We start from the raw sequence: 20738 nt of genomic DNA, 5'->3' as shown, positions 1-20738 counted from the left end.
ATAATTTGTTAAAAATATTTTAGTTCCCCTGATATTTTAGTGTTTATGCTAAAATCTATTCTACACAATCAATTTATATCAACAATTTCTTATCTGATGAATTTCTATATAAATGGTGTAATGTGGGAATCATTCAATGCAGGGTTTCAGATTCTGAAAGGCTTTAATGAACGCTATATTATATGCAACAATATTATATGCAACATTTTCTTTAGCTTACCTTTCCAAAGAATGTTACCCTAGCCAATATCATCAACTCTACATAATTTGAATACCTATGTCTTTATTACACATCAGTCAAATTATTTAAAAATAATAATGGCCAAGCCAAACGCAACGACACTTTGTGTACAATGAAAGCAACTTCAGGTCATTACATAACCATAATTTTCGAAATGTTCCTGAAAGCATTTTTGCCTCTAAGATGTTCACATCCTTGACATAAAGGAAACCAATTAGGTCAAGCAACAAATAAAAAGGCACAGAATTACCAATGGTTCCTTTTACTTCAATCAGACATAAATTACTAAAGCTGTATATAACTTAAGTACTAGGCATTGTTACCAATACAGGCAGTCCCCGGGTTACGACGGGTTCGGCTTACGACGTTCAGAGGTTAAGGCGCTTTTCAATTATATTCATCAGAAATTATTTCCAGGGTTATGACGCCTACAACGCTCACCTGGCAGAAGAAATATGACACCAAAAATCCAAAATAGTCAATATTTGAAGGTTTTTTCAATGCAAAATGCAATAAGAATGCAGTTTACATAGTTCTGAATCAACCCAAAGCATTAAAAGTAAGGTTTTCTTAGGGTTTTTGGTGATGTTCTGGCTTACGACAATTTTCAGGTTACAACGTGTCTCGAGAACAGAACCCCAATCGTAACCCGGGGACTGCCTGTACATGTAGTTCAAAAGCATTTAAGGAAAACTGATATTAGTCATTAGCTTGCTATTGGTGTGCCGTGAGTTTAAAAAGTGTTTGCATTCCTATAGTTAAAAAAGGATGCACCCACAACACTTTATGAAAAAAATTTTATTTTTATGATAAAATTAAATCTTATTGCATACTTACCAAACAACTATGCAGCTGTATAATTTTTTGGTAAGAAACTACAATAAAAATGACTGTTATTGACAAGTTGTGATGCAATTTTTTAAAAAATTGGAACATATTATGGTTGGAAGTCAATCAGTTCCAAGTTCCATAAGGCATCACTATATAAAATATGAATACCCCACAGAAATTAATATATGAGTGTCGTAATTCCTGAACATGTAAAAATGTTATTGTTATGATACAATAAAGTTTGTTCATACTTACCTGGCAGATATATATATATAGCTGTATTCTCCGACGTCCGACAGAATTTCAAAACTCCCGGCACACGCAGTGGGCGGCCAGGTGGTTAGTACCCATTCCCGCCGCTGGGAGGCGGATATCAGGAATCATTCCCATTTTCTATTCAGATTTTTCATACCACTGTCCCCTGAGGGGAGGTGGGTGGGTACTTTAATTATATATATCTGCCAGGTAAGTATGAACAAACTTTATTGTATCATAGCAATAACATTTTGTTCATGAAACTTACCTGTCAGATATATATATAGCTGAATCCCACCATTGGAGGTGGGAAGGGACAGAATAGAAGGATTTAGGAAACACCTCAAGTGCAGATGATTGACATCTTGATTCCTTACCTGTTAGCATAGCTGACTTCTTGATTACTGTCACCGAAGTCTGCTTTTGCTTTACTAGAGTTGCCAACAAGGTAGTGACCTGTGTAGTTGGTGCGCTCTAGATGATCTGTCAACGGGGCGTGACCACAATGTGACTAGACCATATTGACCATACTGTGAGGGCAACGAAGCTAAAAACCACCACCTGACCTAACCTATCGAAGTTAGTCCCATAACTTCTAGGCTAAAGAAAGGGAAAGTGCCTCAAGCAACCAACCCTTCAACCATAAACCAACACCAAAATTAAAAAGCACACCTACCCCTTTTCTATAGGATAGTATTTGTGCTGCTCCCTGCCCCCAACACCATTTCTGCGGATATGTATGGTCCTAGCGACTCGCAGTTCTCATATGCCGTCTTCACATCCCGCAGGTAATGTGAAGCAAACACAGAGTTGCTTCGCCAAAAAGTAGCGCTAATGATATCATTAAGTGCCATATTCTTTCGAAATGCCATTGAAGTCGCAACAGCTCTCACTTCATGGGCTTTTATTTTCAAAAGCTTCATATCACCATCCGAGCAGGACGCATGGGCCTCCCTGATGGTGCTCCGTAAAAAGAATGCCAGTGCATTCTTCGACATAGGAAAGTCGGGTCTCTTAACAGAACACCATAAGTTCTCAGAAGGACCCCGACAATCTTTGGTCTTTTGCATGTAAAATTTGAGAGCCCTGACAGGGCACAGGACTCTCTCTGGCTCTTGTCCGATGAACTCTGTTAACCCCTTGATTTCAAAGGTTTTTGGCCAGGGGTTAGATGGGTTCTCATTCTTCGCTAAGAAATTAGGATCCAAGGAGCACACTGCACTGTGTCCTCTGAAACCCACATCTTTACTAATTGCCTGAATTTCACTAACCCTCTTTGCCGTGGCAAGAGCAGTTAGGAAAATCGCCTTTCTAGTAGTGTCTCTCAATGAGGCAGCATGCAGAGGTTCAAAGGGAGCCGACATCAAGAACCTTAGAACTACATCAAGGTTCCATGATGGAACCTTCGGTTGTAGTACTTTGGTTGTCTCAAACGATCTCAAAAGATCGTGAAGATCTTTATCATTTGTCAGGTCTAATCCTCTGTGGCGGAAGACAGCTGACAGCATACTCTTGTATCCTTTTATTGTGGGCACTGCTAGTTTGTCCACATTTCTCAAATGCAGGAGAAACTCAGCGATTTGGTTCACAGAGGTCGTGGAGGAGGAAATACCTTTCTTCCTACACCATCTCCTAAAGACAGCCCACTTCGACTGATAAACTGCTCGAGAGGAAGCTCTTCTCGCATTGGCAATAGCCTCTGCCACTGATCTTGAAAAACCTCTCGCTCTGGCCAACTTCTTGATAGTCTGAACGCAGTCAGACTCAGAGCGGAGAGGTTTTCCGTGGTACCTCTCGAAGTGGGGCTGTTTGAGAAGATCGACTCTCTCTGGCAGGGTTCTCGGGAAGTCTACCAGAAGAGACATGACCTCCGTGAACCAATCGCTTGAGGGCCAAAAGGGGCGATCAGAGTCATTCTCGCTCCTGGCGACGCCGCAAACTTCCTTGTTACCTCTCCTAAGAGTTTGAACGGGGAAAGGCGTACACATCCATCCCCGTCCAGTCCCATAGGATGGCATCTACCGCTATTGCTTCCGGGTCGAGAACTGGAGAGCAATAAATCGGAAGCCTTTTCGTTTTCGAGGTTGCGAAGAGGTCGACTAGCGGCCGTCCCCACAACTTCCATAGCTCTTGACAAACTTCTAGATGTAAGGTCCATTCTGTGGGAAGCATCTGATGTCGACGGCTTAAAAGATCCGCTCGAACATTTTGAATTCCTGAAATGAACCTTGTCAGGATCACTATGTTTCGAGCTTTCGCCCATAGAAGGATGTCTCTCGCTATCACGAACAGTGATCGAGAGTGTGTCCCCCCCTGCTTTTTTATGTAAGCAAGAGCTGTAGTGTTGTCCGAGTTGATCTGGACAACTCGGCCCACCAATCGTTCTTCGAAGAACTGAAGAGCCAACCGAATAGCCTCCAATTCTTTTAAGTTTATGTGCCAGGACCTCTGTTCCCCTCTCCAGAGGCCTGACACTTCCTCCTTTCCTAGTGTTGCTCCCCAGCCCACCATGGAGGCGTCTGAGAACAACACTAGGTCGGGGCTCAAAAGCTTGAGGGACATCCCTTCCGAGAGTTTGGTCGGATCTTGCCACCACTTCAGATGATCCTTGACCGCTTTTGAGATAATCAAAGTCGAGTCTAGATTCTTGTCTTTCCAGTTTTCTGCCATAAAAAACTGGAGTGGCCTGAGGTGCAACCTCCCCAGGGAAACAAACTTCTCCAGCGAAGAAATGGTTCCCAGCAGACTCATCCATTCCTTCGCCGAGCATGTTTCTTTCCCTAAGAAGGCTAACACTTTCTCTAAGCATCTCTGCTGACGTTCCTTTGATGGAAAAGCTTGAAAAGCCGCTGAATCCATCTGAATCCCCAGATACACGATGGACTGCGTGGGGATCAGATGGGACTTCTCGTAATTTACTATAAGGCCCAGGGCCTTCGTCAGCTGTAATGTCGTCTGAAGGTCCTCCAGGCACCTTGACTTCGAAGGCGACTTGATTAGCCAGTCGTCCAGGTAGAGCGATACTCTTATCTTCGATAGGTGAAGCCCATTTTCGCCACATTCCGCATGAGGAAAGTAAAAACCATCGGCGCCGTACTCAGACCGAAGCACAAAGCCCTGAACTGGAAGACCTGCCCTTTTAAGACGAACCTCAGGAACTTCCTTGATTGGGGATGGATCGGGACGTGGAAATAAGTGTCTTGAAGGTCCAATGACACCATCCAATCCCCTGGTCTCAAGGCCCCTAGCACAGACTGAGAAGTTTCCATCCTGAATTTTTCTTTCTTTACAAAAATGTTCAGTCTGCTGACGTCTAGGACAGGTCTCCATCCCCCAGACTGCTTCGGAACCAGGAATAACCTGTTGTAGAAGCCTGGGGAATCCAGCATCAGGACTTCCTCTACGGCCTTCTTTTCCAACATTTGATCTAGAAGGTCGAGTAAGATCTGTTGCTTCTCTGACTGGTATGCGGGCGACAGGTCTGTCGGCTTCGTGCTCAAAGGAGGCGCAGAGAGGAAAGGGATCTTGTATCCTCTCTCGATCACATCTAGGGTCCAGGTGTCCGCCCCTATCGTCCTCCATGCCTGAGCAAATAAGGTGAGTCTCGCACCTACAGGTGCCTGAAGGGCAGAAACGTCAATTTTCCTTTCTTGATAGAAGAGATCTTACCTCTGAAGGACCCCCTTCCTCTCGAAGAACCTCTAGAGGAAGGTGCTCCACGAAAGGGCTTAAATTTCTTCTTGGGTGCTGGAGCTGTTGAAGTAGAAGCCTGAGGAGTAGGTCGTCTGGAAGATTGTAGTCAAGAGGTCCCTTGTTGCTTTTTCTTGCAAGTTTACCGACAGATCCTTAATCATGGACTGCGGAAATAGGTGCGTAGAGAAGGGGGCGAATAATAACTCCGCTTTCTGAGCGGGAGAAACTGCTTTCGCCGCAAAGCTACAATAGAGAGCTCTCTTCTTTAGCAGACCTGTAGCAAAATGAGATGCTAAATCATCAGAGCCATCCCTTACTGCTCTATCCATACAAGCTAATACACTCGAAAGCTCTTCCAGCGAAATCGAGTCTTGACTCCTCGATTGTACATCCAAAGCCCCGAGGCACCAATCTAAAAAGTTAAACACCTCTAGCGTCTCAAATAACCCTTGAGGTGATGATCAGTCTCCGTCATTGTCCAGGAAACCTTAGCCGATGACAAATAAGACCTCCTTGGAGCGTCCACCAAATTGGCGAAATCTCCTTGAGAAGAAGACGGTGCTTTCAATCCTGCTTCTTCTCCTGTTTCGTACCAGATCCCAGCTCTCCCTTTCAGTCTAGAAATGGAGGCTTTAACCCTTCCTTGAATCCATCCAATCCTGGACTCTCTTAAACGCTCTCTTCGCAGAGAGCGAAGTGGCCATCTTAACGAAGCCAGGGGCCTTCCTGGCCTTCGATGAGGCAAATTGTGAAGGTGGAGAGCAAGGAACGGCGCTTGAAAATTATCTGGGAACAATTTCTTAAGTAAATCCGTCAACGTCTTATAGTCTGACGACGCTGACGCATTTGGTTCGTCATCATCAGTAGGGCAGCGATCACTAGACGAATCCTTCTCTCGGTCATCAGCGCCCTTCAAAGATCGCGATGACTTCGACACTTTAACATGAGAAACATCCTGACGTTTCGGACTCAACTGTTGATCGTCCTGGAAAGCGTCCCGATATGCAAGGCGCCGCGCGTCCTGAACAGCGTCAGCTCGAGCGTCTTGCTGAGCGTCATGATGTGTAGGACGCCGTGCGTCCTGAACAGCGTCAGCTGGAGCGTCTTGGCGAGCGTTCCGCGCGTCTTGAAAAGCGTCTTCTCGAGCGTCCTGGTAAGCGCTTCGCTGCTTAAGACGCCGAGCGTGATCATCAACATGCAAAGCTTGAACTTCCGATATTGATCCTTGAGCGTTCTCGGCCTTTTGACAAAGACGCCGGCCGCCTGTGCGACAACTCACGTCTCTGTCAAATTCGTCTCTCCTAGACGCCCTTTCATGAGGAAACGTAATCACGTTCTCTAATGCGTCGGCTACTAGGAGGAGACTCAAAGGCCGAAAAACGCGGAGGAGGAGCCGGGGACTGCCTAGTCCTCTTAACAGGCAGCCACCTATCCTTCCTTCGATGACTAGTTTCTGCCTCCTTTCTCTCAAAAAAGGAGGCTAACTGTCCTCTGCATTTCCCAAAGCATTTTCCTTGAAGGGGAAAGTTCTCGATCAGGAGAAGGACTCATCCTGTGTGAGGAAGATGGGCGAGGGGATGCCCTTTCCTTCAACTCAGGAACATGCTTAGAGCGACTTGGACGCTCGAAAGAGTCCTCCCCTGATGAAGTCTTGTTCCTTTTCTGTGGCGGAAAAGCTTCAAAATCTTCAGGTGATGAATCTACGTAATGATCAGAAGGACGTGAAGCGTCCTCTTCTCTGAAACCTCTCTTAAGAGGGCGACAAGGGCGACGGCCGCTTGTGCGACACCTTGCGCCCCTGCCGCTCTCCCCCTGAGAGGTCTTCCGAGCGTCCCAACCTCGGCGAGGAGAGGAAGTCTCGGAAGAAGAGAAGCACTCTTTAAGTATTCGTGCCCGTGCATGAACACCGGCAGCCTGAGATTCGTCCTCAGTTTCTGCCAAAGGGACGTCAGACCGGTCATTAGATCCCGTAACCCTCCTTCGGCTTTCGGCTTGCCCTCTCCCTAAGGCCTGGGAGTCCGGCAGGGGCCTAGGCCTAGAGGCATTATGGGACCGATCTGACCCCCCTTCCACAACACTAGATGCACTAACACTTTTATCACAATTCACATTTGACTGTAGAGCAATCACTTTAGATTCCAAGGCGCGAATCGACTCCATGATCGTAAATAATACGCTTCCTTCTGCAGACACTTCCTGATTGTTCGGAGGCAATACAACAGGATCAGGTTGAATTACATCTACAGGAGGATTTAATGGAGATACAATTCTACCTTGACTTCTACTCACAGAAGCACTCCTAGAGGAAGACCTCCTGATTCTATCACGCTCAAGCTTTCTCACGTAAGAATCATATGCCTTCCATTCAATTTCAGTCAATTGCTCACACTCGATGCATCTATCATTCAACATACATACATGACTACGACATTTCGAGCACACTGAATGAGGGTCTACCGAAGCTTTCGGCAACCTCACCTTACATTCATGCACCTTACACACCCTGAAGCTAGCAGAGCTAGATCCAGACATCGTAATCAAAGAAAAGTCAAAGCCAAATCCAAATCAAATCCACTATCACGTATGCCAAGCCAACAAGCCAAATCAAAACCAAAAGTCAATCAGAATATGACAATTTGTCGAAAATTGCATTTTTCCTAACTATACAAACCTGAGGTCCTTTAACAATAGGAAGTAGCTAGCGGCAGCTGGAACGGTCGTAAGCTTCGAACAAGGGGAGAACGGTAGTTAACTGCTTGTCCGACAGTCGCGCGCCGCGCGACTGGGAGGTAAACAAATCACTTTTGCTTTTGGCCCATGAAAAATACGCAGAGTGAGGGGTGGCATGAGGAGGGACTATATGTAAAGGACCTCAGGTTTGTATAGTTAGGAAAAATGCAATTTTCGACAAATTGTCATTTGTTCCAATACGTAATACAAACCATCGGTCCTTTAACAATAGGAAGACTCACTTCTTGGTGGGAGGAATCTGAGTCTTTTGATGAACAGACTGGTGTTCGTCCATCCCTGGAATGCCTCCCTGGTCGTAAGAGCGAGGGAGGGATCCAAGCCTCTGTCCGATTGATCGGGGTGTGCACCGCAGGATCAATGGTCAGACCTCTGGGCCGAGTACTAAGAGAGAGGCAAGCGTATCTCTTCGTACCAGCAAGCAAGAACTTGTTCCTGTTTGCAAGAGGCAACATAAAGTATGGGTTGTCTCAAGCTGGCATCCACTTCCTCCCCCTTGTTGGAGGAAGTGGTGGATATACGCTCCTATCCCCTAGTGAAAGGGATAGGATGGGGCTCTGTTGAGTAGCTCACCTGCATCTTGTCCTTATCCAGCAGGGTGACGACCGTGTCCCTCTAACCACAGGTAGAGGGGAAGAAAAAGATGGGAAGAGGAGCCAGTCACATTCTCATTCACTCATCCATTCTTACGGTCACACCAGGACTCGATGCTGTTCAGCCTGCGAGGGTCTGGGTTCGCTACACAACGTGTTGAGCAGCCACCACGGTTCCCAAGGAAAAAGATCAAGGACCAATGTGGGCAATATCCCGAAGGTAGAAGGAAGGGCATGTGGTCTGGTTGGACCAGACCCCTGCCTTCAGTACCTGCGCCACGGAGAAGTTCTTGCGGACAAGGCAGTATCTCCTTCGCATCGAAGGCGGTGAAGTCCATTAGGGAGGGGATTGTGAACGACTCGAACCAATCGTCAGGGACCGAAGGGTTCTGAGTCTTCGCTACGAAGTTCGGTACGAAATCGAGCGTCACGGATCCCATCCCCTGGATGCTTGACTTCGCAGGAGAAGTCATGCAGTTCCTCAGAGGAAAAGAAGGAAATAGTCGCATGACCTATCCCTCTTCATCTACTTCGGTGATGTCCAGTACCCATACTGGTCTGTCCGTTGCCACGAAGTCTCTCGCATCCTCCTATCCCCATGCAGCGAAGTTCTCGGTAGTGGATAGGACACCGACACTCCATGGTGGGTGTCGATGGTATGGGTACTGTGACAAGCTATTAAAACGAAGTAATGATTGCTCTGTAACAACCGAACTAAGTCAACAGCGTAGTTCGTAACTGACTCGGGCGCTCTGACAGCTGCCGACTGACTGCGTTCGGTAGGAGGCAAGTTGTCCAAGCATCCGAGTAAGTCACGTGACCTTCGCCTTTAAAGGGTTATGCCGAGAGACCAAACAAATAATGTATTTGTTTGTCACCAATGCCGGACAGCGAGGTGATGATTCTCTTAAGGCATGTGCCCAACAGGCGAAAGTCAATTGCCTTCTAGAGACCGAGGTCCCTGAAGGCAAAACATCTCATGGTTGTTGAATCTCAGCTAAGGAGAAACAACACTATGTACCGTTGAAGACGAAGGTAGATATTGAATGCAACCTACGTCTTCACAGACGAATCGAGAGAAGGATTCTCAGATTCATAACCTGTGCTTACAAATGACTGAAAACGCTAACCGCTATTTCATTGCTGTCCGGTGAGAAGTCGTAGTTGCAATGAAAGCGGGGCGTTCTTCAGTAATGAAAACACAGGGGAAAGCCGCCTGAAGAACTGCTTCTCATGGGCTGAACATTTGGAAGTAGAGCTGTCAGGTCGTATAGTAGGCGATGTCTTCTGACACATCTCCTAATTCGGGTTGAACAATGAACAATTGTACACCTACGAATACGAGATATTTTGAAGACAAACTCAGATGTCTGCAAAATCATTCGCATTATCGCAGTGCGATGCAGCGGGAGACTTGTACAGACTTCTGTTACCATGCGGTAAACAGAAAGATGAAAGAGTCCAAGAGATATCTCTGTTGAAAATTCTCGCAATGTCGAAGGCGATGGAATCTAGCGTCACAGCAGTAGATGGTCCTTCATTATTGCGAGAATCCCCGTTAATCAGAGACCTAAGTCCATGATTGTTGGGCAGAGATACGGTTCGGTAGTCAATCAAACCAGGGGAGAGAGAGACATAACTGACCGTGCATCTCGGAGGCCCAGCTGATACTGAGCTGCTGTCAGGCAGTTCAATACGCAGTAGTTGAGCCTGAGCTCTCGCCGACTCGTCATCCTGAGTTGCCAGGTAATCCATTATTCCACGAAGGAATGCGTTCGGCTAGAACTACCGAGCATAAAAGATATGCTCGAGCAATTATATTTAGGCGAAACGAATTTCGGTAAATATAAAAGTTGAAATGGTGTTGTCGTGACAAAACTATAAGTATATAAAATTGAAACTGAAAACTCCTGGGAGGTTGCAGGCATCCCCGAGTTGCAGTTCAATTAGAATACTTCTCTTCTAAGTCGCAATCCGTAGATAAACTAGGATATGCGCCTACCCCTCGGACAATTCAACTGCTTAGTAGAATCATGTCGCGAGGTTAATATACGTAGTATATTTGTAGGATTCTGAACAACGATCTCCATCCTAAATTCTTTCCTTCAAGAAAACAAAATAAGGATTGGAGATCGACCACCTTCGATCTCTATCAAAGAGTGAAGGAGAAGTCTTCCTTGAAGGAAAGCTTCAATGGTGAACAGAATACTAAGACGATAGTTCAAGCCAAACTGGATATTCCCGTCCGATCTTCTCTATTCCAGGTTGGTCGCCTACTGTAAGATAGTTTCTTTCAGCAGCAGTCTTCTTCCCAATGCTAGAAATTCCAGGATTATTCGAGCATGTACGCGAGGTTCCCGATTATCGTGTAACATATCGGGGATTCTCGTCTCGCTCACTTTAGACCGTGGTCTCGCCTAAGTGTTTGGAGATCGTAAAAAACTCGAACACTGAATGCGCTAGAATTTCCGTAGAATTCTAAGCAGTCTGCGAAACCCCCACCGAATTCGTGAAACGATATCGGCTGGTGGTCCTCTCGATTCCCGTAGAAATCGAGAATGGGGCAGGATCCCTCCTCAACGACCGGGGCTTACGTCAGGTAAGACCCGAAGGTCCCCCGGTAGCGCAGTCCCGAACGTGGGATCCTACAGAGAAATCTCTGTAGGATCCCTCCCCTTTCCCTCGTAGCCGTAAGGAGAGAGGGAATGGGGGAGGAATTGGATACTCGCTCGCCTTCCCAGTGGAACTAGCAGTTGGAGAAGAGTAGGAGCAGCCATCGCCTTGCGGCGATGGTCTCTCAGAGTCTGGGAAAACGTATCGTCAGGAGAAAACGTTTTCCCGCGGAGGGTTACGAACTCTCACTGTAGGTAAGGGTCTGCCGCCACTGTGAACGTCGTCTGGGTGGGGCTGATCGACACCTGACAGGAGAGAGCCGATACCGTCCTCCGACTCATTCCAGTCCTCGTCGAGGTCGAAACCTCTCAGGAGGACCGAAGGAGTATTTAAATACGGTGTCCGAAGACACGTAGAAACGCCGCTGTCGCAGTAGAGGAGGTGGAAGTAGCTTGATCGACCGGCCAGAACTGAGAGAGCCTTCTTGTCCGGAGACGAGAGACTCTGGTTCGAGACAGAATCGGCAAGCTCCGATCGCGGCAGACCCACCGTCGGTTTGGGTTCCCTCTCGGGCCCCAAAACGACTCGAGCAGAGACGTGGGCTCTGCTGGTGGGAGCGGCAATCCTTCCGCAAGGTCATTATGCTGACGAATCAGCTTAATGACTTCTGCAAATTCCTCTGTATCTCGGGAGTAACCGCGTCTTGCGGAGTAGGACCGTCCAGTCCCTCCAGCAAGAACAGATCCCGAGATACTCCTCCTTCAGAAGGAGGAACAGCGGCAGACCCCTGACGGTCGCCTCCAGCTACTTGCGTGTATGTCCTGGTCGGTCCTAGAACCGTGCCTGGTCCATACGGCGTCATAGCGGGATCGCGAGCGCGCACCTATCGCGATCACTCATAGGTACCTCGCTCCTCCCGGTGTAGCCCGAGGAGGTTGAAGGTACAGGAGAGGCAGACCTGACGCTCCCCCCTAGCTCGCTGGCAGGACCAGCGTGCTTGGAGGGCTGCTGCTGATCGTCAACCCGCGGTGGCGATCGAGCAGCAGGCCTAGCCTTGCCGCTCGCCTGGGGCGAGAGGCTCGGCTGAGAACGTCGACGCTGATCTCTAGCGTCAGGCGAGCTGTTGCTGGTTACCGTCTCCGCCCGGTCCCGATGGGAGCGGCGTCAGGTGACCTGCTAGGCTCGCTGTCGTGAGACCGGCGAGCGTCCTCTCGGCCGCGTCGGCGCGTCAGCCGCTGGTACCAGCCGTGGCTGGTACCGACGGCCGTGGGGACCCCTTCCTCGCCTCAACTCGTGGCTGGTCAGCGACCGTCACGTCAACCCGAGCAGCCAGCTGGTCGCTGCGAGAGCGTCCACTGGCCTGGCGAGAGTCGTCTGCACGACTCTCGCCAGTCTTCTGCTCCGCGCTTCGGTATTGACGGCGAGCGAGCTCGGGTGTCAAGACTTTGGCTGGACGGTCTCCCGCGGGAGACCGTCCACTCGGTACTTCTCGCTAACGAGAAGCCGAAGCGGATCCTGGTTTAGCGGCAGAACCGCTAGAACCAGGCGAGGAAGTGCCAGCCGAAGCTGGTACTCCTCTGGTCCCCGTCTTCTTCTCCTTGGTAGAAGAGACGGGCCCTGTTCCCGAGGGAGCAGGAGGACCAGCAGAAGAGCTCCCCGAATCGCCGGAGCGAGACGGGCCCTTAGAAGGTCCGAAGGAGCCTTCTTAGGGGGGAAAACCCGGGTTACCAGCTGGTCGCTGCAAGAGCGGCCGCTGGCCTGGCGAGAGTCACCTGAGCGGCTCTCACCAGCCTTCTGCTCCGTGCCGCGTCTTGGCGCCGAGCGAACTCTGGCGCCGAAACTTGGCTGCACGGTCTCCCGAGGGAGAACGTACACTCGGGATCTCTCGCGAACGAGAGACCGAGCCGGAACCTGGCGTAGCGGCATCGCCGCTAGCACCAGGCGAGGAAGTACCAGAGCTAACCGATACTCCTCTGGTCCCCGTCTATCTCTTCCTTACGGAAGGGAGCGGGCCCCTGAATCGCTGAGGAGCAGGAGGACCAGCAGAAGGACCCCCCGTCCCACCGGGGTGGGACGGGCCCTTAGAAGTTCCCGAAGGAGACTTCTTAGGGGGGAAGGCAGCCTTCTTCTTCTTCGGCTTATGGGCCTTAGAAGTCGAAGGGGAAGAGGCAGCAGCAGACGATGAAGACGAAGATGACACCTTCCTCTTCTTCCTCTTCCTCGTCAGCTCACGCAGGACAGTCGTCAGGTCCTCCATCCAGGCCGGAGCCGGGGCTATTGCCGAAGCAACACAGCCCGACTGCACCTGTCCGGAAGGACCTGGGACTGGGGAAGACACACCGTGGGCAGGACCAGCATGGACAGGCTCAGGAACCAGGAGCGACAGGAACAGCAACCAGCTCAGGAGCGGCAGGAACAGCGGCAGCGGTAGACCCCACAGAAGGGACAGCTCAAGCCAACAGCGTGAATCACATCAGCACGGGAATCAATCAGCGGCAGGTACGGCAGGCCCAGCGATCGCCTCGTAGAATCATCGGCAGCCAGCGGAACCTGGGTACTGGCGGCCGGTCCAGGGGCGAGCTGCTGGAACAGCGGAAGTCTGGGGCAGGCAACACGAAGAAAACAGGCGGCGGCGGCAACCCCCCCTCGGTACGGCGGCGGCCCTAGTAGCGGCAGACAGCGTCACCGACACAGCATGGGGAGTGTAGACCAGAAGGGGGGGGAGCAGCATAAGCGGCCGTGGTAGTAGTGGAGACCGCCCCAGACCTCGCTAGACGCTGCAGCAGCCCGTGGATGCTAGGCACGCCCTGCCGCCGCGGTGGTCCATACCTGTCCAAGGTCGTCTCCCACGGATGTAGCACCTGCGGTAGCATAGATAGATTAGTAAGAGGGGTTCCCTCAAGCACGGGGGGAAGACATGCCCCACCCCGAACGCAAGGAAGACCCCAAATACAAAATACAACGAAGAAGCTGAGCGGGGGGCAGGAAGGAAGACGAAGAATCGGATACCAAGAGAGTCGCAGGAGAGCTTTCCGACGACTTCCTGGCAGACCTTCACTTCCCCCACCCCCGCACAGCAGTGAAAAGTAATATGAAAATGAAACAGAATACTGCCCTTGCGATTCACTTCATAGAACTTAAAGGGGAAAAGATCAATTCCCGGGTAAGAACGGAAACTGATCCAAATAATATGATGCTATCATAAAATATATTATGAAAATGAAACAGAATACAGTGGGGCCTCGTTATCCACGGGGGTGGGATAGGGCCCAGAACCCCCCCAACCCCCCCCGTGATAAGTAAATACCCGTGTTAATCCTGATACCCCCCCTCAAAAATTGCTTAAAACAACTGCCTACTTTAATAGTTAACCCACTCAAGACCACTATTCCAAATGTTTATAACTGCCTACTTTTTTAGGTTCAAACCCAAACCAAATATGTTTTCAACTCTCACCTAAACTAAATTCAAGACAGTTTTAAAGTTATTGTACAAAATTAGCCTTAAAAAATAAATGTAGTATATGTACTACTGTACATATGTAGCCTACTAGCCTAGGGATTACAGGTAGAAGCCTACATACGCATGGTGGGCCTCTTTTTTTTTACAAGGAAAGAGAGGATGAATGGTAAGAGAACTATCAAAATATGTAAATCATATGGGTACTCACCAACAATCTATGTTGATAAAAGATGGCGACGATTTTGCAGTGCAATCCAGTAATATAATAACGATAATGCTACCAACAGTATGCAGCGAAACATCTCTTCCCTTCGTCACAACACGTTAATACTAGTATATTCCACGTAAAAACCTTCATATGACCTTTAGGCGTCTTTCCCATAAGAGTAAAAGAATCAGGGCTTTTGGATGCCACATAATTAACTCGTTTATATGGGTACAATTTAAAGAACGCGCCGCACACCACATTTCATAACAACAACAAACAAACGTTTGTAGGCCAGTGTGCCAACTGGGAATGGTAATTTCTTGCTAGATTTTGTTCCATAAAAGGCCAAAATAAATCACATACCGTATATACTCGAATAACGTGCAATCTCCCATATCGTGCGACCCCCTAATTTTCACCAATAAACAGTGGTTTTGTGTTTTGTCATGTATCTCATGTATCATGCAAGTTCATAAGGTTGGTGGTTTAGCCTGCTAATGGCCGAGTCATTCAGATGTGTGCTGATGCTAGTCAATTTACGGTAATTTTCTTATTAATCTCGAGAATTGAATAGAAAATCTCAAGATTAAAAAAAAATCCCAAGATAATAAAATAATTGTAAAAATAACACGCCTTGGAGTCCTTAATCATTCTCTCTCTCTCTCTCTCTCTCTCTCTCTCTCTCTCTCTCTCTCTCTCTCTCTCTCTCTCTCTCTCTCTCTCTCTCAGGAATAAATACGTACGTACTGTAATTTGCAGTAAATGTGTAGACATTGTGTGCGTGTTTAAAAAAATGTGCAGTACACACACATTCCGATGTTTCGGTTTTTGGAATTTTTCAGATTTCGGAAATGTGAGGTGTCAGATGCATAATCAAACAAACACCACTACTGCAGCAAAAACATTTTTCCCTTTATGTTTTTCATTATTGTTATTTATTAATTACAGTTTATTTAAATAAATATTGATATAATACTGTTAAATGAATGTGAGATAATTAAGATCACCTATAATAAAATAGTGGGACAATTAATACCATATGTTCACTAATAGGTATTATTTTCAAAACAAACATTCCGTAAAACACAAAAAATATATGTACATAACAATCAAAATATAATAATGTTTTGCAGTTCAACTTGTGAATTTTAACAATAAGTATGACTATATAATATATTTTACCATATCGATCTTGAAGTTGAAGAGTCGTAAAATTCTGAGGATGGTCCGGGAAAAGGATTTGTACTTTGTGATTACGTATCGCTACAACACCATGTGGTATTTTCATACCACTATATTGATGACGCATCGCTACGACACACTGGTGTTTTTCATACCACTATACGTTAAAGTTAAAAACATGACATAGAATCGACTTTGCGACTTCGTTCACTTTGATATTTTTAACGATACAATAACTATCATTTGTACTACTAAAACCATCTTCACATAAGTAATTTTTCGTAAGATATGTGTTGTTGCAAAAGCTAGCTTATACATAAAAGGCTTTTATAATTTAAGTCATCTTAGATATACATATGCACCCAAACTCATTGTGGGGAAATTTACTACTGTTTCCTCGGATATTGAAATACTTTAGCATCATTCAAACACTTTAATAATATAATGCATAAATACTAGGCTATACATATTTACATCGTATACAAATACTACATACAGTTATATACACATACTTCTATATACAAAGTTAACAGTTATATACACATACTTTTATATACAAAGTTAATCATATGAGTAGTGATCAGACGACAGCTGTGCACTGGACTACGTACGTACTACTTGGAAGATAAAACGAACAAAAATTTTGTTGTTGTTAGTCGCCGGGATAGATTAACATTTTTCCAGAGATTAAAAAGCTGAATTTTGTTTTGAAGGTATGCCAACCGCGATATTATATTATTGTTTTCACGAAGGAATAATTATATAAAGAAAATTATTGAGTAATTTTTGCCGTCAGCAGTCAGAAAATCACGAACATGGTACGTTCAAACCTAGTGCCATCCATGGCGTATGTCTATAAATAGAACAGAAGCAGAGGGCAGTCATTGGATAACAGATCTCCATGGCTACCAACCAACCAATCAGGTGTTAGTTATACTACTCTGTAATTTCTTAGAATGAACGTTTTACACACACAAACTAACGATGATGTATGTGTTTTGCATACAGTACGTAGTTTTTAGTTTTTATTATTAGTGTAAGTATTTTACTGATTTCATGAAGAATAGAATGATTCCTTCTCATTACTTTGAATGCAAAATGGCTTGAAGATTCTTCCGCAAAAAGAAGAGAAAAAAAAATTCCTTAGAAGATGATACCTATTTACTAACGCGGTTGACATACCTTCAAAACAAAATTCAGCTCTTTAATCTCTGGAAAAATGTTAATCTATCCCGGCGACTAACAACAACAAAATTTTTGTTTGTTTTATCTTCCAAGTAGTACGTACGTAGTCCAGTGCACAGCTGTCGTCTGATCACTACTCATATGATTAATTTTGTATATAAAAGTATGTGTATATAACTGTTAACTTTGTATATAAAAGTATGTGTATATAACTGTATGTAGTATTTGTATACGATGTAAATATGTATAGCCTAGTATTTATGCATTATATTATTAAAGTGTTTGAATGATGCTAAAGTATTTCAATATCCGAGGAAACAGTAGTAAATTTCCCCACAATGAGTTTGGGTACATATGTATATCTAAGATGACTTATATTATAAAAGCCTTTTATGTATAAGCTAGCTTTTGTAACAACACATATCTTACGAAAAATTACTTATGTGAAGATGGTTTTAGTAGTACAAATGATAGTTATTGTATCGTTAAAAATATCAAAGTGAACGAAGTCGCAAAGTCGATTCTATGTCATGTTTTTTCTAAACGCGTTGACTTAAAGGAGAACGTTATTTTGGTTGTTTTATCACTGGCACAAACCCATAACAATGCAGTGTATGTATGATAATTCTAAACTATTATTCACTACCAAAATAACGATGATATTTTGTATTGAAAATTAATGATACGTATATTCCAAACATTATTACTACGTAGCATGAATAGTACTATAAAAATTTCGAAAGATAATCTTGCTGTGAACGCTACCATAATTTGATTTTCATATACGTACGTACATTTTGTCAGCTGGCTGGCCTTGCACAGATAAAATTGATTTCACTGATATGGAATTACTCCACGAATAGCCTTTTTATTATGAAGATATGACGATAATATATAAGGTAAAAAATGCTTTTATGTATTTCGTTTACGCTTCGTCGCCAATAACAAACAGCAATACTTACGATAATCTATGACAAATAGCGTTTGTATGACTTCATTGTTCAGGTAAGTTATATACGAATACTGCCAAAATAATAATGAAGTTCGAATTAATTTTAGCATTAATGTTATTACTACTGTAATTACACTACCACTACTATTAAAATTTCTAAAAGTTTATCAAAACAAAAAATGTCGCATTGAACGCAACCGTATACATAAACCATTTTCGTACGTAAAGGTATATGCTTACATTTTGTGGCTGGCCACTCCGACGATAAGTTGAGTGCAATGATGTGGAATTATTCTTCGAATAGGCTATTTTATTATGAAGATATGACTATAAATATATGGTAAGAATGGTTTTATTACCTTTATTGTCAGTTAATATCATAATGTGAATGTTTGTGTACGTTGGTGGTTATCGCACTGCAACTACGCTTAGCCTACCAATGAACGTCGTACATAGGTAAACCTTGAATAGGCTATTTATTTCGAAGATAGGACAATAATATATTAGGTGAGAATGGTTTTATTACCTTTATTGTCAGTTAATATCATTATATGAGTCTTTAAATGAATGTTGGTAGTTATCGGACCACGGCCGAGGGTTAGCCTACCGAAAAACATCGCATACGCAACACAACCAACCCGTGATGCAGCGATTCATACCAGTGATGTAACATGAGAAACGGTCCAAGAAAAAACCCGTGATTAACTGGATCCGTGAATACTGATCCGTGAATAAGCGATGCCCCACTGTACTGCACTTGCGATTTCACTTTCACAGAAATAATCGTAAGGATCAATTCCCGGGTAAGAGCGAAAATTGATCCAAATTAAATTTTATGCAAATAAATAAATGAAAATGAAAAGAATACTGTATTGCGAATCCACTTTCATTGCATTTTATCATACAAAATAAAAGGCTCGTGCCGAGCGCAATCACGCTCTCGGTAACGAACGCACAGGGCAAAAATATAATGAAAAAAGTACTTACATTTTTCAATTACACACTTTCGCCCAAAATACATGACTCGGCGCGAGCGCGCCCGCCCTCGGCACCGAGACATAATTCAAGGGTTCAATTCATGAAAAGAGAGGAAATCGCCGCATCTACGGCGATAGCTTCATGTTGGTTCATAATTAAGTAATGAAAATGAAAACAGCGTACTTACAGTTTCATTTTCAAGTCAAACAAACCATTAGTAGAAAACACAATATAAACAAAGCATACGACGATGAAGCGGGCAGAGAGCGATGACGAACACGTCCTTCACACCCGCGGCCGAAAGCAAAAGTGATTTGTTTACCTCCCAGTCGCGCGGCGCGCGACTGTCGGACAAGCAGTTAACTACCGTTCTCCCCTTGTTCGAAGCTTACGACCGTTCCAGCTGCCGCTAGCTACTTCCTATTGTTAAAGGACCGATGGTTTGTATTACGTATTGGAACAAACTCAAGTTAGCACAAGAAGTTTCAAAATCCTAGGCGGAGGTCTGTAAACAGTTGTTTACCGACCGGCGACAAGAGAAAAATCTGAATAGAAAATGGGAATGATTCCTGATATCCGCCTCCCAGCGGCGGGAATGGGTACTAACCACCTGGCCTCCCACTGCGTGTGCCGGGAGTTTTGAAATTCTGTCGGACGTCGGAGAATACAGCTATATATATATCTGACAGGTAAGTTTCATGAACAAAATGTTTTTAGCCCTCAGTTCTGAATTTTCATCCTAAGTTGCCACTAATACAATCTATGTTCTTTTTTACTGTTCGCCACATACCTGTAAAATTCAGTATTCAGCAAAAACAGATTTACAAGAATTTCAAGGAACTTCTAAAGATGGTTGGTATGGCACTCTGTGATAATCTTAAACAAATTGCAATTTTAAAATTATTAAATTTTCCCCCCCTTCTGGGTTATAATTCTTAATGAAAAGCTGCATCACAATGTTTGGACTAGCTTTTTATGATAAATCCAGGGAAAGGTAATGGGGAGGGAGGAGGGGATTCTTCCCTGACAGAATGTATGAATCACTTCCACCAATCAGAGCTTATAGATGCATACTTATATGAATGAATATTATAGATCAATCAAAATGAAGTATAAATAAACATGACAAATGCTTATGGCTAGCCAAAAACGTGAAAACATTTGCTAGGAATACAACAGAAGTCTGTGAAGAATATGTAAGGACAATTAGATAGGAAAATCCACTGGTAGAAATATGTAGAGTGAGGGTACAGTTAAGTAGATGGAAGCCAGAAGGAGGTAGAAGTGTGGTAGAAACAGACTTCTGTTGTATTCCTAATAAATGTAAACACATTCACTGAAAAAAAAGGCCAGAGGCTACAATAACAACAGATGACCTCTACCAGAAGTGACACCTTGGAACAACAACACTCTTCCCCAAAGGCATACCATAACACGCTCGCCCGACACAGCTCTGTTGCTAGAGTAGCCGTAAGCCTACAAAAGGGCCCACACAGAATGTTACTCACTTTGGAAGTTGCGCTGAGAACATGCGACAGTTGATGATGGTGGTGGTCAGTTGAAGTGGAGCTGGAAGAGCAGGCACTCTTTGGGGGGGAGGGAGACCCCGCAGAGGGTGACCCAGCCTGACCCCGCATGCAATCCAAGGCATAAAGTCAGATACTAGACTAGGCCAGTGTGACATGATCAATTACTTAAAAATGACTTAAGTATAGTCCAGTGAGTAAGTACTGTACCGAACTCTATAATACTAAGATGCAAAATCATCTACCATAACAATAGATAAGTACTGTAGGT

The 20738-nt window shown here is 45.1% G+C and overlaps 1 protein-coding gene across 6 annotated transcripts in view; it reads right to left on the bottom strand.

The window, feature by feature from the left end:
• LOC135214390 (myotubularin-related protein 2-like) overlaps positions 1 to 20738 on the bottom strand; it is a 56895-nt gene that overhangs the window by 27026 nt on the left and 9131 nt on the right. For 5 of the 6 annotated variants that reach the window (XM_064248642.1, XM_064248644.1, XM_064248641.1 and 2 more), the window contains one exon: positions 20450 to 20566. The exons of the other annotated variant lie outside the window; for it this stretch is intronic. In XM_064248642.1, coding sequence (XP_064104712.1) covers positions 20450 to 20566 — 117 coding nt within the window. The remainder of the gene's footprint in view (positions 1 to 20449; positions 20567 to 20738) is intronic. 6 annotated transcript variants of the gene reach the window in all.

Source organism: Macrobrachium nipponense, chromosome 45 (assembly GCF_015104395.2).
Source record: "Macrobrachium nipponense isolate FS-2020 chromosome 45, ASM1510439v2, whole genome shotgun sequence".
Taxonomy (NCBI): domain Eukaryota; kingdom Metazoa; phylum Arthropoda; class Malacostraca; order Decapoda; family Palaemonidae; genus Macrobrachium; species Macrobrachium nipponense.
The sequence above is the reverse complement of the archived record's forward strand: the minus strand, read 5'-3'. Positions and strand labels throughout refer to the sequence as shown.